The 21,231-nt window shown below is 54.4% G+C and overlaps 6 protein-coding genes and 1 non-coding gene across 7 annotated transcripts; 2 read left to right on the top strand and 5 right to left on the bottom strand.

Annotated features, from left to right (window-relative positions):
* Positions 1 to 188: 188 nt before the first annotated feature.
* BO70DRAFT_425249 (DNA replication factor Cdt1 C-terminal domain-containing protein) lies at positions 189 to 3,715 on the bottom strand. Its single transcript, XM_025547665.1, has 4 exons — positions 3,171 to 3,715; positions 3,006 to 3,106; positions 2,744 to 2,924; positions 189 to 1,765 (listed from the first exon to the last, which is right to left on the bottom strand). The coding sequence occupies exons 1-4, from the start codon at positions 3,280 to 3,282 to the stop codon at positions 324 to 326; spliced, it is 1,836 nt and encodes a 611-aa protein (XP_025404309.1). The 5' UTR covers positions 3,283 to 3,715; the 3' UTR covers positions 189 to 323.
* Positions 3,716 to 4,513: 798 nt separating this feature from the next.
* BO70DRAFT_13839 (C2H2-type zinc finger protein) lies at positions 4,514 to 6,759 on the bottom strand. Its single transcript, XM_025538108.1, has 2 exons — positions 4,833 to 6,759; positions 4,514 to 4,776 (listed from the first exon to the last, which is right to left on the bottom strand). Exons 1-2 carry the CDS (start codon positions 6,633 to 6,635, stop codon positions 4,612 to 4,614), a joined length of 1,968 nt encoding a protein of 655 aa, XP_025404308.1. The 5' UTR covers positions 6,636 to 6,759; the 3' UTR covers positions 4,514 to 4,611.
* Positions 6,760 to 14,296: 7,537 nt separating this feature from the next.
* Positions 14,297 to 16,099, bottom strand: BO70DRAFT_357691 (Golgi transport complex subunit COG5). Its single transcript, XM_025542097.1, has one exon. It carries the CDS (start codon positions 15,821 to 15,823, stop codon positions 14,378 to 14,380), a length of 1,446 nt encoding a protein of 481 aa, XP_025404307.1. The 5' UTR covers positions 15,824 to 16,099; the 3' UTR covers positions 14,297 to 14,377.
* A 246-nt stretch (positions 16,100 to 16,345) lies between these two features.
* Positions 16,346 to 17,495, bottom strand: BO70DRAFT_425246 (class I SAM-dependent methyltransferase). The gene is made up of 4 exons (XM_025547664.1): positions 17,270 to 17,495; positions 17,131 to 17,214; positions 16,646 to 17,077; positions 16,346 to 16,595 (listed from the first exon to the last, which is right to left on the bottom strand). The coding sequence occupies exons 1-4, from the start codon at positions 17,340 to 17,342 to the stop codon at positions 16,420 to 16,422; spliced, it is 765 nt and encodes a 254-aa protein (XP_025404306.1). The 5' UTR covers positions 17,343 to 17,495; the 3' UTR covers positions 16,346 to 16,419.
* A 483-nt stretch (positions 17,496 to 17,978) lies between these two features.
* BO70DRAFT_t24 lies at positions 17,979 to 18,087 on the top strand. Its single transcript has one exon. It is a non-coding gene; the product is annotated as a tRNA-Leu (tRNA).
* Positions 18,088 to 18,635: 548 nt separating this feature from the next.
* BO70DRAFT_402686 (haloacid dehalogenase) lies at positions 18,636 to 19,909 on the top strand (the record flags this gene model as incomplete). Its single annotated transcript, XM_025547023.1, has 5 exons — positions 18,636 to 18,951; positions 19,063 to 19,114; positions 19,248 to 19,353; positions 19,414 to 19,520; positions 19,615 to 19,909. 5 exons carry the CDS (start codon positions 18,636 to 18,638, stop codon positions 19,760 to 19,762), a joined length of 729 nt encoding a protein of 242 aa, XP_025404305.1. The 3' UTR covers positions 19,763 to 19,909.
* On the bottom strand, positions 19,782 to 21,140 carry BO70DRAFT_327795 (class II aldolase/adducin domain protein; the record flags this gene model as incomplete). The annotated part of the gene is made up of 5 exons (XM_025540715.1): positions 19,782 to 20,045; positions 20,101 to 20,269; positions 20,327 to 20,459; positions 20,526 to 20,786; positions 20,861 to 21,140. 5 exons carry the CDS (start codon positions 21,138 to 21,140, stop codon positions 19,971 to 19,973), a joined length of 918 nt encoding a protein of 305 aa, XP_025404304.1. The 3' UTR covers positions 19,782 to 19,970.
* Positions 21,141 to 21,231: the final 91 nt, after the last annotated feature.

The raw sequence follows: 21,231 nt of genomic DNA, 5'->3' as shown, positions 1-21,231 counted from the left end.
ACGTGCGCACGCGTCCGCGTATGGCCTGTCTAAGTGGTTTTGCGCCAATCAGAGCAGCCGTCACCATTTGTAGTAAATAGCCATTAGGCAGTACTGTGAGATTTACATGAGGAAACAATTTTAATGACAGTACCATGTTGATATTGAGGTATTCACTAGTGTTACAGGATAAATGCGCTAAATGCTATGCCGCTGCACAATGCAATCATAACGCCGGGAGCATACCAGGCCACCCGGATGAGGTATATCAGACATCCAAAACGACAGACAGACACATGTACCCAACAGAGGTAAAAAAACAAGAAAAAAAAGCATCATTATGATCACGCAGAACCCTCCACCAGCACAGGGAGAGCCTCGGAGCCCTCCCACCCGACCTTCAACTGCGCCACCTTGGCCGCAATCTCCTTGGTCTGGACATCGGCGCACGACTTCAGGACAACAGATTTCATACGATTCACCGTGACGAAATTGACCCATTGACCGGCAATGTCTTCCCGCGCCAGGATCTCGACACAGATCTCGACCTCCCTCTCGGAGATAGGACTGCGTACGGAATCGCGCACATTCTGGGCAATCATCTCCAAGCGAAACGGCGTCCTCTGCGCGGTCATCACAGCCTTCGCCCCGGTACCAACATACCCAGCGGGCCTCAACAACGCCAACACGCCCGCAACCTCCTCCACGCGCTCCGCGGCCGCCCTCCGCAACAACATATCCTTAGACGGCGGCGGCGGCAACTTCGCCTGGCGCAACTGCTTCTCCTTGATGCGATCCAACAGACCCTTCCTCCGGGTACTCGCCGCATCGACGGGCTTCTCGGGGGTCTCATCCTTAGCCTCAGTGCGCATCCTCTCCGTCTTCATCTTTATCACGCCGCCCTTCAGATCCTGCAAGCGCTGCTGACCCTTCCGGAACGAGGTAAACGGCGTCAACGACTCATGAACAACGGCCGTCCCCAGCGTCGCCAGAAAGTCCACCCGACTCTCGTCCCCATCCGCCGCATCCACGGCCTTCTCCCACCGCACATCCAGGCTCTGCTCGAACCGCTCCTGCCACTCCGTCTCCGTTATCCGCCCTTCGCCGTCCCGGACCACCCGCTCCAAACACACACGTCCAAGCCCGTAATTCGAGATCCTGAACCCCGGCATCGCCAAACCCGACGCAGCAGCAGCAGCAGTAGCCTCCTGATCCAGTACCCAGACAAGGCGCTGCAGATCCCGAACCACCACCTTGCGCTTCCTCCACAATCGTTCCACGGTAGGGAGAAACTCCCTCAGGTCGGCCGGGGCGGTCAGCCCATTGTGCATGGCATGGAGGGCAGCGGCCTTCACGAACGCGGAGTGCAGGTTCACGAGGTCATCGATGCAGGCGGGTCGAGTTCGCGCAGGGAGGACGGCTTTCCTCGCAGTCGCGGCGCGCTTCGAGGGCGAGACGGGAGGAGAAAGAGCAGAACTCGAATTCCGGCGCGCGTAATGTCCGCTCCGCGGCGTGTTCAGGGCTAATTCGCCGAGTCGAAGGGTCTTGGAAGGGGTGACGGCCTCGAAGCCGATCCCACTGGACGTGCTTTCCTCGTTTTTGACCGGGCTGGCGTGGGGGCTGGCGCAGTCGACGTTCTCGAGCTCGTGGAGTTTGCGTTTCTTGGAAGGCGAGACCGGGAGGGCGGTGACTGCAGGGACAGGGGCGGTCGAAGGCTTCTTGAGTTCGGACAGCGATTTTCTCGTGGCTACGCCGGGCTTGATCGCTCTTGCGAAACTCTGGATGGCTGGCTGGCCTCGCGGAAGGGGGCTTTCCGGGTGGAGGTGCGCGGCATGGTCGCGGTTTCCGTGATATTCAATCAATCGATCGATCGAGTAAGAGATAGATAGGTAAGTAGGTGGCTAGTGTTGGGGTATCATAGACGGTGAGGAAAGAAGGATGGAGGTGTAAATGGTAGAATCAGCTGGGTCTGGGGAAGGAAGAATCGGTGTTTGGTCTGTGTGGATATGGATGGATATTCTTAGGGGGTCTGGCTGGGCGGGTAGGGATTTCTGGGTGGAGCGCGACGCGGTCGGGCGCGTGTCTGGCGTCGGGTGGGCCGGATGGGGGAATATTAGTAGAGTAGTTCAGCCCCGAATTGAATGGAGCTGAGGAACTAGCTCGAGGCTATTCGTTATTCAATGGAAGATGATAAATATAAACAGGATTGTAGACCATGCTGTGGAGTACGGGCAAGATATGGGAGAAAATGATGTCTGTGCATGGCAACCCATGACTGCAGTAATCCGCCGGGGAATGTCGCATACCAGAAACCGACTGGACACCTCAGGCCGCTGTCCAGTGTATATACGACCTGAGGCTACCGATCTAGTAACTCCGTACTACTTAATCCTTCCCACGTCGTACTCGAACATCCCGTCACATCCAACCCTCTTTGGAACACAACCAGTGACAGACTCAATGCCGTGAGATTAACCAGCTAATAGTCAGAAAGTCAGATACAACACGGCCCATGAACCTCCGACCCCAGGTAGAGAGAGAATCATAAACAGAAAAGAAAAGACATATGCATCATTAGGCCGATGATCGGTTGCTTTCGGTCGGTAGTTTTCCGGCCCACCGACCGACGGATCGACAAGCTTCCCCGAATCCTCAGCTACACACTATTCTTCCGTATACTTCAGGCATAAGCCCATCCGTCCGTAGCTTCATCCACCATCCTCCAAGTGTGTATGCAACACTTATTTCTTCCCCCCAAACCAACCCGACAGTGTCCCCTTCGCCTCCGACGCCTTATCCTCGATCTTGCCCTCGATCTTCTCCGCCCCGGACTTCAGCTCTGCCGATGTGTCGCGTCCGATCTGCTCGAGCCGATTGACGCCGCTCTTGGCTTCCTTTTCCAGTCGGTTGGCGCCGTCGTTGACGTTGCTGCGGGCGTTGTTGATCTGTCCAGGGGAAATGATATACCACATTAGTTCAACTGGAAGGGGAGAGAGAGAGAAGAGAGGAGAGAAGGTAAACCATACCGCCTCATCCACATTCAACCGCGCCTCATATCCCGCCTTCTCGCCTGCTTTCTCTGCCTCGTCGCCCGTGGGGATCTTGAGACGGGCGGCGTGTGCGTCGTCTATACCGACGCGACGCCTGTTAGCTAATCGATGCGAACCGAATGGGGTGGGCGGATAACATACGCCGGATCTTGTCCCCCGCAACCTCAGGATCTCCTCCAGCGCGGTACAGATAGTAACCGCCGGCGCCGAGGGCAGCGAGACCGAGGTAGAGAGTGGTAGGGTTCTTCGACATGGTGGTGTGGTGGTGAAGTGGTAGGAGTAGCACTGTAATTGCAGTTGTAGTCGTGGGTGTGGTCGTGGGTGTAGTTGTGGTTGATCGAATCCAGTCAATTCAAAGCAATTAATTCTCTGCAGTGACCTTCAACTGGCAGCGGCGAGGTAGTATTTATAAAAGTCGCACGCCGAGGTAGGAGGTGCTGGTGGAACTTGGCTGGGCAATCACCGGGTATGACGTCTTTGGTCCCGGGTGGGCGTAACCTGCCCTGTATGTCGCTGTAGTAGTCACTACTGGCTGACTGACTGACTGACTCTGGTAGTGCTCCGGCGTGGGATTCGGTGTGCAGCTAGCTATTGATCAAATCAGCTGATCTGGAGAGGAACCCTTTTACGCAGTAATGATTAGTGCCTGTGATCCTCCTTGTCGTCGTGAGAGAGCATCCGCACGACTGTCTGTCGCACTCTGTAACTGTACAAAGTCGAAGTTCGGCTGTCGGCTGCGAATACGTCACCACGTGGTCATCGCCAGCCCCCGGCGTGGTCCATGGGGTTCGGGCCCTCCTGCTTGCAAGTTGCAAGGTACCCGGTCTGCCGCTGGAGAATAAATCAATCACGTCATCCCCATACGACTCAATACGAATCTGGCAGGATCTACACGAGAAGCAGATTGAATCTCTGACTGTGGTAGTATCACTTGACCCGCAACGAATTGCTAAAACCTAAGACTAACAAACGAAAAAATAAAACCCCATTCGCAAAATAAAGAGCATCCTGAAACAAAGGGCCGCATTTGACGCCACCGAGAGGGCACGAGGGAGGCAGACTATAGACAAAGCCGAACAACACAATCGAAGCCACACCACGACCAGAGTAGGAAACTCCTTCCACAACCTCGTAGCTGAAACTCGAGATCAAGGCCGGGGGGTATCTTCATGCACTATGGACAGCAGACCGGGGAGAGAACGCCAGAACATGCAAGCCGGACAAACAGCACAAAATCAAAACACCCGAACAAAGCTCGCAATTGTCAGAGAAGCCCATATATCGATCCAACCCACTGATGCATTAGTCGTCAGTCATCACATCATAAAGATTCCCGCAGCCGAGCGGTGGTGTGTAGCTCCGAGTAACGAGAGGCCAGGGATCTAGCAATCCGCAGTTATATCCAAAACAGACACAAATGTAGAGGAACCCCACAAGAAAAAAGGCCGGGCGCCCCATACTATACAACTCCGGCTCGAAACAAAAGAGAAAGGGCGGGGGAACCGAGAAAGATCGACGTGCGACCCGCAACCCGCTGGCCGGGCCGGGTCGTGAAACGACACCCGCGTCAACCGCGACGTCTTCAGAGGAACAGCTTCGCTGCGCCTTTGTTTTCGCTCGTGGCGACTGCAACAAGAGCCTCCAGTCGACCCATGCCGGGTTCCCGGACCGTCTGGGGCAGGAAGTCGGACCGCAGGTCACGTTTGCCGTGATAGTTGTCCGACTGAGGGGGTAGAGGGGGGCAAGCCTGCGGTTCAGTCAGTGTCTGGACCCTTATCGACGGTCCGGGTAACGGGTGCGTACTGCTTGAGATGTTTCGGATGGAAACGGGGTTTGGTGCGGCTCCACGTATCCGTTGTTGTGCACGATGGCCGGATGGTACTCGAGAGATGCCGTAGATGGAGTGTGCACCCCTTCACTGCTACTTGAATCCTCGGGCGAAGTTCGCGTCGCGTGGGAGCTGGAGGTAGCATTGCTGTAGGAGTGAGTGTGCCCTCGGTACTCATGGTACTGTGGCTGATAGGAGGAAGACGGGCGGGAGCCGATGCTGTGAATCTCTGCGATTGTCTGCTGACCCCAGTTCGACGCGTCCCGCTGAGCGGGCTTGTCTCTGATTTGTAGTCCGGTGAGGTTGTTGTGCAGCGACATGTCCCAAGAGACGTGACCCCGTCGGTGACCGGGACCGGATATGGGCGGCGCTGGCCGCTTGGCGGGCTGATTGTAGTTGTAGCCTCCAACGAGGTTATAGTTCGGAGGCGGCTTGTTGGGGTTGTCAAGTTGCATCGGACTGGCACGGCGGACGGGAGGGGTCAATGGTCGCTGGGCCATCACCTTATCAAAGCTTTCAATCCCAGGCAGCCGCGGCGGCTGTTCTGCTGATCCGTTCGCTCCAAATGATGGCTTAAACACTTCGGGCGTCTGGTAGTTGCTCAGGCCACTAGTGGCAGGCCGAGGAACGGCGGACCAGGTTGACGGATGCCAGGTTCTTCTCCGCAAATCAGCATCCGAGGATCCGTGGCTTGCTTCGTCGCGAGACAGTGAATACGATGAGCTCACAGGGCTTGCGTACACCCCGCCATGGGGCGCGTACGGCGGTGGCGGAACATAGCCCGGGGGGTAGACATTTGGATGCTGCGACGCGAACGGGTTTGCGCCCGTCGGGACAGACAGGCGACGGGCAGCCGTCTTTCCCTCCCAGAAACCCGAGGCCTGAGATGCCGTGGACATCGGCGAAGCTATATGCGGACTCGCGGTACCGCCGGCCGCGAAGATGTGATGTGTGGGCGTGTAGGGAGATCCACCGGCGGTCGGGCCTGGGAGACCCCGACCTGGAGGAGTGCTGGGAGCGTCCATCGAATCCATCAGGCGCGCTCGGTCATTTGCCATCATCAAAGGCGCGGGCCGACGTCGAAGCTCCTGGGGTTGGCTAAATGTCGATGCTGTCGAGGTAATACTCGAAGCGGATAGGTTTCGGCTGTGACCTCTGCTATGGGTGCCTTGACTGCCCGCTGTTCCCGCCCTTGCTCGGCCCTGCGGGCGGACACGATCCGTTCGGATTTGGCGCTGGAAGCGAGTCCCAGTGGCTGCGAGGGAGTCTCCGGGAATATCCTCGTTGACATGCACAGTCTGGGCATGTTGCCGCAGGTTGTCGAGTCGAGAGAACCGGCGGGAGCAGTGGCACTGGAAGGGGCGCTCCCCGGTGTGTTTGCGGATATGTCGGGCGAGATGCTCACTGCGGGTGAAGCTCAAGTTACACGGCGGGAAGTCCGTGCAGTAGAACCGTTGACCTTTCTTCTTTTTCGAGGGCGGAGCGCCGCCCTTGTGATCCTCCTCGTTGTCGGAACCATCAGGGTCCACATCGTCCGAATCCCCATGCGCAGCTTCATCCGAGGTCAGCGACGCGGCCCCTTGGTCAGTAAGGCGGGCGTCATCCATGCTATTTAAGTTCCGGGGTGTGCTCTCGTCATGGGCGGCACCCATGGAGTGTGTGGTGTCGAGTGTGGCCGGTCCAGGTTTGGGATGGGGGCGAGGGGTGGAAGACGCCGCCTCCTCCATGACACGGTCTTGTGGCGATGAGATATTATTGACAGGTAAGAATGAAGACATATTGACAGCGAGGAGACCCTCGAGCCCACCCAGCAAGCTATGTACTTTATCGATGACAGGGCAGTCGAGCGATCGTCGGGACACAGACTCGATCTGTTTCAAGGGAGAGGGCTGGAGGTTTCAAAATGTCAAAAACGCGGTGTCGATCGCACAACGCTGACTACTGGAAGGTTTGCGCAGCAACGTAAGCAGGTGAACCATCGCATTTTCTCGCTTTGAATCGTGTTTTTAACACCTCGGGAGGAGGTCGGAAGTAACGTGGGCCAGGGAAGGGGGAGGGGGTGGGGATGGGATTTTTTTTTCTTGTTTATCCAAAAGTTTGAGACTTACAAAGGAGGGGAAGTAATTCGGTTGTTGTGAGGTCGAGCGAGGGGTTGGACCCGAGGAATGTTGGAGATGGATGGCGATGACCTGTTTAGCCGAATGCCCGACGACGATGGCGAAGCAAGGGTAGCCAGGTGGTACACGATAGATGGGAGGGAACGACCATTAGGTGCGAGGACGCATCGCTCACGGATCTGCCTGACCAGAAAGGTAGGGACAGTTGGGTGATCGGCCGAAAGATAAGACTGGAGAAGTCGGCGGGATGGAGGAGGGGGGAGGATGACGGGGGGGGGGGGGAAGACGATCAGGTAGGTAGGGAGAGAGGATGAGTAAGTTGAGGGCCGACGAAGGAGGCGGAGAAGGTTGAGGTGTGAGGTGTGAAGGCGAGGTGGAGGTGGTGGTGGTGGCAGCAGCAGCGGTGGTGGCAGCGGTACTGTTTGGAGGTGAAGTTTGGCGGACTCGATCGAGTTTCCCGCCGGCGAGTCCTGGTTGTGGGTATGACAGTCAGGACACCGACCCAGCCAAGACCTGAACTAATGGCAATAAAAATAGGTGTGATCGTAAACCGATCGGGCCCCTGGTTTACGGATCGTCCGGGAAGGAACAAGTAACAGCAGGGAATGCGCAACGGAGGCAAGAGGAGTCGATGGAAAAGGTCACAAAATAATAACAAATAGTAATCATAAAATAATGGCGAAAAAGGGAAAATAACAAAGGATAAAAAGCAAATACTAAAAAAAAATGTGATATCAGAAAGTAATAATATAAATAGTATAGGGACACAATTCAACGCGGTCCACGCTGGGCACTAGAAAGTGATGTACAGGCACCAGGGCGGCCACGAGGGTGGTGGGAAGACAGAGAGGAGAAGGGTTGGGTTGGGAAGGAAGAGAGATGGAAAGGAGGAGAGAGGTAAGAGGTAAGAGGTAAGACGGGAGAAGGCGAAGAAGAAGAAGAAGCAGCAGAAGGAGAAGAAGAAGCAGGGAGGCTGATCGATCCACACACACACACACACCCACCCAGATTGGGGACAGGGAAGGGCGAGACACCATAACAAGTAGTAAGGTAGTACCTACCTGAGGGAAGGGACCTGTAACCAGACGTGGAGAAAGGATGACGGCAACTAACCCAGCCCGAACAGGTGAATGGTGACGACGATAGTACCAGTTGTCAGGACCAACGGCAAGCAGTGGCAGCAGTGGCAGTAACAGCAGTAGCAGCACCAGAGCAGCACACCTACAGCCAACAGAAGAAGAGGAGGAGGAGGAGGAGGAGAGGAGGGATTGTTGGAAGCTTATCGGAAACAACGGTCGTTCGGCGGCGAGCGGGCGGCGAAACGAGGGGCAGCCAGAAAGAAAGGATCCGTGGAGGGATGTATGAATAAAGATTTAAAGTAGAGTTACCTGGGAGGTACTCGGTTCCACGGCGTACACTGTAGATATACAGCCACTTTGACTACCTACTTTTGCTACTACTACCACTACTGCTGCTACTACCACCACCACTGCCGCCGCTGCTGCTGCTACTACTACTACTACTACTACTACTACTACTACTACTACTACTACTACTATTGCCCCTCTACAAGGCTGAAGGATGACGGTGACTCGTCCAGTTAGTACCACTGCAATGCGACGTATGCCCCAGGGACAAGGCCGTGGCCCTTCTACGGACGGCGCTGGATTTACGGTTTGATCAACCTGGTGATGGTGACGATGCGGAAGTGTCTCTCTCTCTCTATTGAGTTCAGGCGAATGAACTCACCGGGGGTTGAAACTGCAGGTCTTTTAGCCCCAGGTACTGACGACTTGGTCCGGACCGACCGACACGAATCATCGATCGTCAGGCCGGTGGAGATTCTCCAGCTGGGGTGAATTCATGGACGACCGCTCTTGGCGAAGATTGAACCTTGGATGTGCGATGCTGTTTCATCGGGCGGTTCAGGACGATTCCAGGTTGACAATGGAGAAGACTCCCTCCGATATCGCCGGGTGAGGGATTGCGTTCTGGCCAGGCCTGGTGGTATTTAGGTAGATTACTTCTTCAAGTAAGGAAGTAGATCATAAGTACGGAGTACCCTGGCCCTGAAGGATGAGGGAGGATGGGGGGATGGATGATACTGATACCGACAGTACGCGCCGGTATGGGCCCCGTATCAGGAACCCAGCGCTTAGCAGGAGTAGCAGCAGGAGCAGCCAGCCCTCCGTGGTAGTGTGTACTCCATAGTACCCCGTACTGACACTGACACTGACAGTGACAGTACTATCTAGTAGAAGAGGAACCCTCGGGAATCGTCCGGGTGAATGGGCTATTTTCCTTCTGCTCGGTAAGGCTGGCTAAATGGCAGGCAAGGGCAAGGGCATGGAAGAAGTCTCGGCCCAAGTCCTTCTTCGGCCGTACCATGGTCGCCGTCCATCCAGGGTCTTCGATAGTTCATATAGGATTACGGAGTACACCTGTCCTGGTGAGGCACCAGGCACTGCAGCAGCAGCCAGTGGGGCAGCCTCGAACTGTCGAGGGCTCGAAGGGGGGACCCGATCGGCTACTTTTTCCAAGGCCCCCAGGCTGGCACGCCCGCCGGATCCACGGGTCATTGGTTACTTACTGGGAGATGATTCATGAAGCGTTGTTCTGAGCCGACCGAGTCCAGGTGCTGACCCAGAAAAGCCTCCGCGGGGAGGGGGGGGGGGGTCCAACGGGCGGCGACCCTCGGTGACGTTAACCACTCAAGGCTTCCAGGACCCTTTGTCTCCGGTAGCTTTGGCCCGCAACAAATCGCAACAAATACCAAGTGGTCTATCCGGTGTTCGAGGTTCGAGGTCCGAGCTAAAAAAGAAACGAGAAGGGAAAAGTCTGGGAAATATTGGAAGCGTGCCAGCGCCAGCAGAACAACGTCCCTGGGGCAGACACTTCCACCCTACCACATATGCTCATTCTCTCTCTCCACTCTCCACTTCCTGCACCCTAACTCCAGGCTGCAACGTACTCCGTGCTGGGCCAGATGCTGCCCGCTGGGGGGACAAAGTGCAACAACTGAGTAAGCCGGCGAACGCCTGACTGGATTCTCAAACGGCCCAGGACACCAGGCTTCAGCATGGAATACGAACGGAATGTCGCACAGTGGGTTCCGGGGCTTCCACACCTGCAGTCAGGTGAAATTCTCCGGGCCGACCTCTGCAGTACCTTACATCGGGGTCGTTACGGCCTTGATTATCTATTGATTACTCTGACTCAGGTCATCATCTCCAACTGCCCCAGCCCAGTCCCGGCTCTGGCGGACACACCTGCTCCATGGCGACTATTATTGTCGACTCTATTTGTGACCGCCATCCATCATCCTGTTCGACCCTCCACCCGGATGTCGAGGGCAGGAGTGATATACGTCAGCCCGAACTGGCCGGCAAAGTTTGTTCCTGATTGACAGAGACAGCCGTGCCAAAAACCCCAGCAGGATCCCTCATCGCCGCGTTCAGGACAGGCATCGATAGACTTCCTCCCTCGAAGCTAGAATCAATGGACAATGGTAATTCAAATCGGTTTTAACTCTGCGATCACCCTGGACATCCTCTGCCTGACCATACTGCAAACGGCACGGGAAGCGAGGGAAGCTTCTTCTCCTGGTCTATGACATCTGGTTGATGCAGGACCACGAGCAGCGCAGGCGAGGCACGAGGACAGCCAACGCCACATGTTGGAGAGATGATGTGCTTTGAGGAAAGAGGGAGGATGGAGAAGCAACGCCGATTAACACCCACCGTGTCCGGCGTTCCCTGGTAGGAGTAGTAGGTCTGCAGCGCTGGTGGTCGGGGACTGTGTCTATCTACTTACGCAGCATACACGTATCTACGCCATGGGAGGCCACCCGTGCCTTGGGACTACCTACTTTACCCAGAGCAGTAACGACGTGAACAATGCATTAGTCTCCCGCATTGGCATTATTGATCGGATCGTGGGGAGGGGGAGGCGGAGAGGGGGACCTTAACTGGCTACTACTAGCCCAATCTGGTAACTGCCTCTGCGTTCAGAATGCGCAGACCAACGGGCTCACCCATCCACCAGCATTCGTGCCCTCCAACCTACCCACCAACTCAGTATGTCAGTATGAAGCAACTGACCTGACCTGACCTGACCTGCACGCACCAACGTCCGGAAGTGGCGGCGACGAGCCCAGCCGGGCCGTCTCCAGCAGGATCATCCTCGCGGGCTGCCCCCCTTCCCAAGGTCAAATGGGCCGTGGGCTCGTAAAGTGGGCGGGTAGGTTGGCTCTACCGACAGTGCTCCGGACCCCGTGCCTCCCATCCATCACCGAGATCAGGTCTGGGTGATCGACGTGGCACTGCCAGCTGGGGGGGTGGCCACCAATGGCCGGGCCCGATAGCAGGCAAGGCACCGGAGCACGGGCAGAAGCACAGGTAAAGGTACCAGACCTCCAGACCACCGGACTCCTGGAGCTAAGACGCAGAAGACGCAGTACAGTAATCATCGCACCACTGATGGAGGCCAGCTAACTTCCTGCCCCTCATTCCCAAACCTGAAAAGGCCACCGGCACGCGCGCGCCACTGAGGGGCAAAAGAGTCAATCAGGTTTACTTCCCCTTGTGCCAAGATGGGTGCGATGGTTTAGTGGCTGGCCACATTTTCGTCAAAGAAGGGGAGGGAGAAATAATGGGAGGGGGAGGGGAGGGGAGGGGTTGTGAGTCGCTGACAGGTGACACGGATGGTGTACGGCGGGGATCCCTGTTCTATCTGAAACACGGCGATTACGGGGATCTGAAAAGGGTGTATCTATCTACGGACTATATACAGAGTAGATAGTCTTACTGCTGCCCTGACTCCTGACTCGGGAGTGAGGACATCCCCTTCCTGATTCTTGTTCATCATCCCCTCCTTCCTTTTCCTCCCGTCGGGTCCTTATCAATGGGAAGCGGGGTTGATAAGTTAGTGGCGATTGATTGAGCTGATTGTCCTGGGGCTGAGGGCTGAGGGCTGAGGGATGAGGGGGGCGTGCACGAAACCGCTCCAACTAGCGACTAGTCCGGTCTAGTCCCTGCTATACAGCTACTACGATGGAGTACAAAGCAGGTACCTGCGTTGCGGGCCAACAGTGTACCTGGGATACCGACATATACCCATTACCCAGACCAACCTTTGTCCCACCCGACCGATCAGTATCGCGGGGGTTCATCCGTACTTACTGTCCTATACCGGGTACTGTGTCACTTGTCGCCATCTCTACCTAAATTCCAAAACATTATCCACCCGCATCAGACTCCTGACCCCGACGCTTACGTAGAATCCCGATCCCTCGGCGGGTCCTGATCCTATGCTGACGTCTTGCATTATGTGTGCAGTCCAGGCGGCAAGAACCGTCTCTTTTTCTTATCCGCTGACAATTAATCATCTGGATAAGTAGGTACTGGTGGGGACTTGCCACTGATCTCTCACCTAACGTCTCTAATTATAGGCTGACACGGAATCGCGGAACTTACGAGGTGCAAGTGGTCAGAAGAAGTCGGAGCAGGCCGGGATGGTCAGTCAATAGTAAGGTACCTTAACATCTTATCGGTATGAAATCTAACTATAATCCTATTATATCGGTCTACTACTATGGATTTATTGTTTCAGAGTGGGGGGGGGGGGGGGGGTGAAGACAATAGAAGATCTTAAAGCTACTGGTATATAGCTTATGTCTTCTTTAGATACAAAGTATATAAGCTGTGTGGCAATATAATCATGGCAGGAAATGTAGCGTCTTCATTCCTCCTATAGTCTATAGTAAAGTACTTCTATTCAAGCTCTAATGTCTTCCATCATGCGCAGTAGAACTCTCTCAAATAGATCTCGTTTAATAAGATATAGTATATCTGAGGTAAACATACTTGTACAGCTGTACTGAAAAACTAATCTTATAGCACAGCATCCTCATACTAGTAGAATATAAGCACTCTCCAACAGGAACCAAGCTCAACCCTATCACTACACTACTCATAACCACCTATCTAGTTAAGCCCACCAGTACCTTTTCTACCAACACACCCCTCTACAGGATCATAACACTCCCAAGCGACAGACGTACTGGTGCCGTTCATGGGGAGTAAGGTGGATTATGGGCCCTGTTATACCATACCCCAGATACGGTGCAAATACTATATCTTATGCACCGGCCTAGTATCTATCTGTTCTCAGACATCAGATATGTATCAGATACCAGGTACCCTAAATCTAAAGTCTAGACCCCCCCCCCCCCGGTCAAAGAGACAGATAATATCGCATATATACTTTTACTATACATAGGAGTCAGCACAAGATAAGATGTTCAATAAAACCCCTACCATTGATTATCTAGACAGAACCCCTATCTACCTTAGGTAAGTAAGTAACCCTACCACACTATCCCAACCCAAGATAACCAATATCACCGATCTATAAGGTACAGAGTACATATCCAAAACATCCAAAACATCCAACTATAAAACATGACTCACCACCAACCCCAATATCCCAAACGTAATCTCCCACAACAATAACAATAACACCACCACCACCACCTGCATCCTGTACTATCTACATAGCACATACATACACATACATACATATGCACCCCCTACCGAAACATGTGGACAAAAGCAAAACCCAGCAGAAGCAGCAGCAGCCACATACATACATACATAGGGTAGCTTACTATCTACAGGGCTATCTATACCCACCGAAGCAAGACACGCAGACAGGCAGCGAACTCATCCTGATGGTAAGTACGTAACCCGGCTACTTAACTCGGTTAGTAAAGGAAATAAGTATTCACGTATATACTATAGGTATATAAGTAAAAAATATATAGATACAGTATTCCGTACGGTACCTATATACACATTCCAAGTGAGGCAAGACAAGACGAGACAAGGCAAGGCAAGGCAAAGCAAGGAAACCCCCACACGCACTGTGATTGGCGAGGGACGTTGCACAGAACGAACCGGGTAGGAGATAGCTGCCTGGTCGGATGGCTGTCAGCTGATGCGATCGCCGGATGCAGGTGAGAAGAAGAATATTACTAATGAGAAAAGGAATATAAATATAGGAACTAATATTATTGAATTGATAATATTAACGTCATTGGACGGGTGGTCGGAGGACGGAGGGATGGATGATGATGATGGAGGATGGATGTACCTGGCTGTGTATGGCGGGATCCCCTGGCCATCACATGCGAATTGTCGAGGGTGTGTGTACAGGGTGGTGGCGACTGCGAGAATGGGAGAGAATAGGAGGGTGGGTAGGTTTACAGACTTGGAACTGTTAATGTTAACTGTGTTGATCGGCGAGGTTACTTTTTTTAATTTGCCCCCCCCTCTCTCTCTCTCTGACACACACATACTGTCTTCTTATATTATACACTGACTGGCTGGCACATTATACCGTAACTATCGATCCAATGCTCCTGCTATCGAACTGACCATAACCGCAGCTTCCCGCTCCCAGGTTCGATCTGTCCCTGAATCCGCCGTCGTTGTCGTCGTCGCGCCGAGTCGCTTCTCAGTCCCGAGTACTGATGTCGGGAGCTGCGAGCCGCGCAGAACGCACTCCTTGATTTCCTTCTTGATTCGGTCCCGGTTCGAGCGCAGGGTCCGCGCGGAGACACCGCCGCGGTTGATGATCTCTTGCACCCGGGTGGTGAGGTAGGACGCGAGGGTGCGCCAGAAATAGGACGGGAGGGACGACGTGTCCAGGGCGTTGAGGAGGGGCTGGAGCTGGTTGTTTTTGCTGCTGCTGCTGCTGCCGGCTTGCGGTTCCGGTGGCTCTCCGGCGCGGATGGTGGCAGTCGGTGGTGCGGCGGCGGGGAACAGCGGATGCGATGGAGGGCGCAGGTTGCTGAGGATGGCCTCCAGGGCGAAGATGTCCTGACAGCGTGCGGACAGGTCGGAGAGCGTCCGCTCGAGCGTCGGCAGCATGGACAGCGCTCGGGTGAGGTTACTCAGGGACGAGGAGATGGCCGTGTTCATGTACCCTTGCAGCGTAGAGAGGAGCAGCTCCGGCTGGAAGGCCGTGGCGGTGTCCAGGCTCTTGGGGACTGGGGAGAGGAGGTACAGGATGTTGACAGCGGAGACGAGACGTGCGCGGGCGTCGCGGGCCTGTTTGTAGTTCATTTGCGCCTGGGAGCCGGCACCCGCGGTGGAGGAGATGGTCGACATGGTGAATCGTCCGATGGCCTGCTGGGCGCGCGCCTTGACCATGTTCTCGGCGGGGAGGACAAGCTCGTTCCGCAGGGTCCGGATGACTTTGACGCGGTCCAGTCCGTGGCCCTCCTCGCCGGGGCCCGTCTCGGAGAGCATGCGGCGTAGACTGACGATGGTGGAGGCGGCCCGTTCCAGCGTGCGATAGTCGTCCTTTGCGGGCGCCGTCGCATCGAGGCCGCCGATTTCGGCCAGCTGGCCCTCGAGCTGGCGGCCGAGCGAGAGGCAGCGCGCAACGGCGCGCGCGAGTCGCACGGTGGCCAGGGACTTCTCTGCAGCCAGCCTGGCCTCGTCGGCGGCCTCCCACTTGCGGAGGACCTCGCGTTCCAGGCGCTCGTAGCCCTGCGTGACGGAGGCGATCTGGTCTTCGGCCTCCTTGAGGACATGGCTGGCGGCGGCGGTTTGGTCGCGCGTGTGCGTCAGCAAGGGGAGGGCTGATTTGGTGGTCAGCGCATGGATGTGGGTGTCGATCTCCTGGAGGTCGAAGAGCACCCGTGAAAGCGGGGTGGACAGATCCAGCGGTGTGTCTGTGGCATTGTTGGTGGCTACAACCAGGGCATTGGCAAACGAGGCGGGCGAGAAGTCCGGGTCTAGGAAGGCCTCGTAGTCTATGTAGGAGGGCTCTCCGTCGGCCATGGCTTGCGATCAAAGAGAAGAACAAGAATCTGAACCTGAACCTTAGGTGAGGGAGGGCTTTGGGTATCACCGTATCACCGTATCACCGTATCACCGTATCACCGTATTGAACAAAGCAGTAGCAAGAGGGATTACAGGCTAACAGGGGGGTGTTGTCAATGAATCGCCCTGGATGAGCGCTTAGACAGGCAGCAGGACAATCAAAGCTTAACGGGGGCGATTCGCCCATGTGATAGATCCAGTGGATTGGCAAAAGATGAGGCCAGCATCGTCAGCCCGAGTGCTTGTGAAGATGATGTTGTTCATGCCATGTGTCTGGCGGGATATCACTGCCACGGCCTAGGTTATCTCGCTTAGTGCCTTAGTCAGCCGCATACTTGTGTGCACAACAACAGATGACAGGCTCACTGCGATCGATACAAATAATAATATTAAATAATAATAATAATAATAATAACTGGCTATCTCACTATTTACTACCTGCATGACAGGGGAGATATACAAGCTCAAGCCAAAGGCCTGGCGGTCTCTCAGCCACATATCCACGCCGATACAACAATACGAATCCCTATAGTGACCATCCGAGCATACACGCTCTACTCCAAAACCAGCTTCCTGAGTCTTCCAGAGGCCCTGGGCATGATATGCCACTTCTCCCCCTCATAATTCAACTCCACAACCTCCCAGTCAGCCGACTGGAGCAGAATGTCCACAGTGCGACGATCCAGATGACATCCGCCTCTAGCAGTGGGCCACACCAGGCTCCAGAACTCTGCGCTTCATCAGCATCCATCGCAACACAGATCGCTCAAACAAACTTACTCTGCACCAGATAGGTCACCCAGTCCGCATTGGCCCCATGCTCCCAGAAGATCAACTCGCCGCCGGGCTTCAGCAGCTTCCAGAGCGTCGACACGACCGCGTTCGGGTCCCGGATGCAGCACAGGACCTGGAAGCTGGTCACGCAGTCGAGACTCCCCTCGACGATTCCATGTCGCTCGAGGGCGTCGGCATCCTGGATGTCACAGAAGATGGGTGTGTATATGTCGTCGAGGTGGGCCTCGGTGATTCGGGCCTGAAGCACCTCAGTGAATTCCAGGTTGCACTCGACCCCGTAGAGGCGGGTGATGGCGCTGGCATTGTAGCGCTGGAGTTGGTTGCCTGGTCCCGGGCCGAGCTCTAGGACGGTGCCCCGAGCTGCAGCGGCGAGGGATGGTAGCCCGGTTGTATTCTCGTAGTTGGTGTGCAGGGGGGCTAGCTGGTTAGTCTGGTGGAATTGGGTGATGTGGTGGTGGGAGAATACATACACATGTCTTTGTACCAGTCTGCGAAAGCGCGGTCCTGGATTGAGGACGTTGCGCCCTGTCGGGTTTTGTAGGCAACCCAGTGGTCTTGGGCGGTTAACTGCTGGACATAGAGGGTGTGGTGGAGGGGAGAGGGACGTACACTTGATGGCATTGAGTAGTGGCTGGTATGGCTCGATATAGCTGGTCAATCGCTCCTTGAGATGGAGACCCATGGCTGGAGTTCGAGTTTCTGAAGCAAGCGCTGGGAATGAAATGGGATGGAGGTGGAAGTGTCATCTCACGGACGTCCGGGTCATGCGTGGGCTTTTATATGTGCGATCGGCTTGGGCAGGCTAGACGATATCAGGCGCAGGATCTAATGGTATCATCTAGTCCAACCCCGAGATTGGTTAGTAGATATCACGGTTGCCCTGGAACGACCCAATGGCTGGGGTGTGCGTGGGTATGGTGCATTTGGAATGATAGTCCTGGTCTGACATGGGGGTTGGCGAGGTCTCCCCTTGATATCCCACGATTCTGTTTCCCCCTCTTTTGCAAGTCGGGGTGGACACTCCTGACTTTGGGGGGGGGGGAGGGAACACCCGGAACAGGAGGAGTGATGAACAAGATGGGTGGGTGAGCAGTTGAGTGGGTTGGGTGGTTGTGAATGGCTTGGAGTTTCATCTTGGATGAATTGGAAGTCTGTCTGGGGTATAGAAGGCGTATACCACATTCACTGCCAGAGGGATGTTGGGAAGATTAACTGACACAATAATGTTTTTATGTTTTATACCATGTCGTGGATGGGGGGAGAACGCACTTGCTACGTCGGCTATAGTTATTGGGAAGTGAAATCATTCCATCAAACAGGCAAGATGGCCGAGCGGTCTAAGGCGCCAGGTTAAGGTCTACCTTAACAGCAAGCTTCAGCTTCCTGGTCAACGTAAGTTGGCGTGGGTTCGAATCCCACTCTTGTCATCTTTTTGTTTTTTTCCCCTCGGAAAGAGGGGGAGGTCTTGGATAGCGGAACACAATCCAATCCGTTCATTCTTATGTTGCCTTTTTTTTTTTTATGTGTTGGTGGATGGCTCTCAGGGCTATGGATAAAGTATATTGCCCGTCCAATGACGGCATCAACTCACCTGCATCTGTATATCATCGGTCAAGCATCATTTTACTAGTTAACATCTCCACGCACGATTTGTAATCACTACCAGACTCAATGAGAATACAACATAAATATAACAATATATATTGCCATGACTCACAACCATCTCAAACTAACCCATCCTCCGACCACAAAAAAAAATAGTCCTAGTCTCAACCCCACAATGAATCAACAAACCACCGCTGACAAATACTCCCATTCCCTCATCACCACCTACTAGATAGAGTCAAAGAAACAAACCAGAAAAGCATACTATAGACAATTCATATCTACTTACCTACCTACCCTCATCCTACCACTGAAAAAAACCCAATCTCATACACCACACCCGATCCATAACCCATAACCCATAATAATCATGACCCCACCCCAAGCCCTCATCTTCGACCTAATGGGCACCTGCACAAACTGGCATCCCGGAATCGCATCCGCCATATCCGCCACTCCATCGCTCTCACACGTCTCGGCCCAAGAATCCGCCCAGCTGGCCGCGGACTGGCGCGCGGGCTTCTTCACCGAGATCCATGAGCGGTTCCGCACCGGCGCGGGGACGGAGAGTATCGATGTGACGCATCGGCGGGTGCTGGATCGGTTGTTGGATGAGAGGGGGTTGGGCGGTGATATAGGGGAGGAGGAGAGGGGGGAGTTGGTGGAGGCGTGGCATACGCAGGGAGGTGAGTTTCTTTCTTGTATGGGGGGGTGTTGGGGGTAACTAGAGGGTAAGGGAGCAAGGTGTAGTAATGCAATCCAGGCTAATATGTCTGGGTCTTGGGTCTTGTGATTAGCGTGGAGTGATGCAGTCGAGGCGATAGAGAGGTTGAAGGAGAGGTTTATGGTGTTAGTATCATCACCCCGCCTCTTCATGTTCCCTCGCTCCCCCAATGTCCTCTTGACATCGCCTGGATATCCAATGTCCCGGACGAACTATACGTATATCCAGAATCTAACCGAACCCCCCCCCCCCCAACAGCATCGTCCTCGCAAACGGCACCCCGAGACTCCAACTCGACCTCGTTCGATCATCAGAACTATCTTTCCACGCGCTATTCTCCAGCCAATTACTAGGATTAACCAAGGTCTGTCCGTCCATCCCTTTACTACTTCCAGATCGAACCCATTGTATTGACATCATTCAGCCCGACCCGGCGATATATCGCAAGGCATTGGAGTTGTTGCAAATTGCCCCGGAGGAGGCGGTCATGGTTGCGGCGCATGCGTACGACCTGCGGGCTGCGAAGAGAGTGTATGTTTATTCTTTTTTTCCCTCCTGTTTCTATGTTTGTTTCAATGGCTCGCGCGTGGGGTGTATTGCGGTGCTAATATGAGATATATGCTAGGGGAATGAGGACGGTGTATATTCGTCGGGAGACGGAGGATTTGGATGAGGATATGGATGTGGTTCGGGAGGGAGTGGATGTTTTCCTGGAGGAGGGGGAGGGGAAGGGGGGTCCGCTGAAGCAGCTGGCTGATTTGTTTTGTGTGTAGCTGGGGTTAATGGACTGGGGATAAATGGAAGACTTTATATATAGTATAGTGGATAATCCAGAGTAGATGTGCAACTATAACAATAGTAAATTCGCATGAAGCCAGGCTAAGGATGGATGTGTTGGGTTGGAGAGAGATCCCGTAGGAATATAATCACTTTTGTTGGAGGGATTGATTTGGCTTTGTAGGATTGGAATTGATAGCAAGACTACTCCAAAACCCTTCCATTAGTCTCCTCCACAATCAGCTCATACTCGGGCTGGAATTCGGTGTAGAAGTTATGCTATATTTCGTCAGTCGAGCCGCATAAATATAAAACAGAGGCAAGGTAAACGCACGTGGTTCTGAGCCACATCAGCGGTATACTGCGCCACTTCATGAGTGATGATCCTCTTGGGGATACCGTTGGCAGCGGCAGCCTCAGCCAGCAACTGCGTGTGGCAGGCCTGGTCCAGACTGAAGAAAAGGAAAGCCGCCTCATCGACGGTGCGGCCTACAGTCAGGAGACTAATGCTTCCGTTAGTTATACTTGGACCTATCCCCATTTCGAGGAAGCAAACTAACCCATGGTTCTGCAGAATACAAGCAATGTTATCCTCCCCAAGAGCACGAGCAATCTGCTCGCCCTCCTCCTGCGCAAGAGCAATACCGCCGTGGTCCTCGTACAGACCCACCTTGCCGTAGAGGTTGCACGCGTCTATCCTATATATCAGCTGACATTTCCCAAACCAGCGAATCATGTATATGTATAAAGACAACTCACCCTGAGTAAGCATCTCAATCGGCTTCCCAAACGAACTCCACGTCTTCCCATGAATGGAATGCGTATGCGCCGCGGCGATGACATCGGGCCGGGCCTTGTGAATCTCAGAGTGGATCATGAAGCCGGCCTCGTTGATGGGCATCTGGGCACCGCCCTCGGTCACGTAACCGTCTGCATCGACGAGGACGAGATCCGAGGCCTTGATGGAGGAGAAGTGCTTGGCGAAGGGGTTCATCCAGAAGTGGTCTTTCAGCATGGGGTCTGTTGGCGGACGTTATTTAGTATATATGTTTCCCGGCTGTCTATAGGGTAATAGGAAGAAAAGAGCAACGAACCTCTCATCGAAATATGCCCCGAAATACCCTCTCCGTACCCCCTCTTCCCGAAGAAGCGGAAGGCGGCCGCCATGTGCTCCTTCATCCACTGACGCTTGGCCACTGCATCGGTGAAGGTCGGGATGCCCCGTAGCTTGAGGGTGCCGCTGCGGTTTCCCCGCGCCACGGACTGGAAGGCCTTATCGTTGGCGGCGTCGTCGTCGGCCACCACGAGAGGGGCGGGGTAGGAGGAGGAGGAGGAGGAGGTGATGGTGGTGGTTTGAGTGGCTGTTGTAGACATGATGTGAAGATTGTATGTGAGGGGTATGTTGAGAAACGCAGAAGACAGTCAGAAGGTGATCGAATATAGATATATAATTAATGGCCCTGGT

This window comes from Aspergillus heteromorphus (genome assembly GCF_003184545.1).
Source record: "Aspergillus heteromorphus CBS 117.55 chromosome Unknown BO70scaffold_1, whole genome shotgun sequence".
Lineage (NCBI taxonomy): Eukaryota > Fungi > Ascomycota > Eurotiomycetes > Eurotiales > Aspergillaceae > Aspergillus > Aspergillus heteromorphus.
The sequence above is the reverse complement of the archived record's forward strand: the minus strand, read 5'-3'. Positions and strand labels throughout refer to the sequence as shown.

Excerpts from the sequence above, each read along its gene's own strand:
- BO70DRAFT_425249 (XM_025547665.1), bottom strand. The coding sequence starts at position 3,282 with ATGTCGAAGAACCCTACCACTCTCTACCTCGGTCTCGCTGCCCTCGGC. Across the intron at positions 3,107-3,170 it reads TGCGGGGGACAAGATCCGGC|ACGACGCACACGCCGCCCGT; the intron begins GTATGTTATCCG and ends GCGTCGGTATAG. Across the intron at positions 2,925-3,005 it reads GGTTGAATGTGGATGAGGCG|ATCAACAACGCCCGCAGCAA; the intron begins GTATGGTTTACC and ends TCCCCTGGACAG.
- BO70DRAFT_13839 (XM_025538108.1), bottom strand. The coding sequence starts at position 6,635 with ATGTCTTCATTCTTACCTGTCAATAATATCTCATCGCCACAAGACCGT. Across the intron at positions 4,777-4,832 it reads CATCCGAAACATCTCAAGCA|GCTTGCCCCCCTCTACCCCC; the intron begins GTACGCACCCGT and ends ACTGAACCGCAG.
- BO70DRAFT_357691 (XM_025542097.1), bottom strand. The coding sequence starts at position 15,823 with ATGGCCGACGGAGAGCCCTCCTACATAGACTACGAGGCCTTCCTAGAC.
- BO70DRAFT_425246 (XM_025547664.1), bottom strand. The coding sequence starts at position 17,342 with ATGGGTCTCCATCTCAAGGAGCGATTGACCAGCTATATCGAGCCATAC. Across the intron at positions 17,078-17,130 it reads AGACTGGTACAAAGACATGT|CCCCCCTGCACACCAACTAC; the intron begins GTATGTATTCTC and ends CTAACCAGCTAG. Across the intron at positions 16,596-16,645 it reads GGTGACCTATCTGGTGCAGA|AGTTCTGGAGCCTGGTGTGG; the intron begins GTAAGTTTGTTT and ends GATGAAGCGCAG.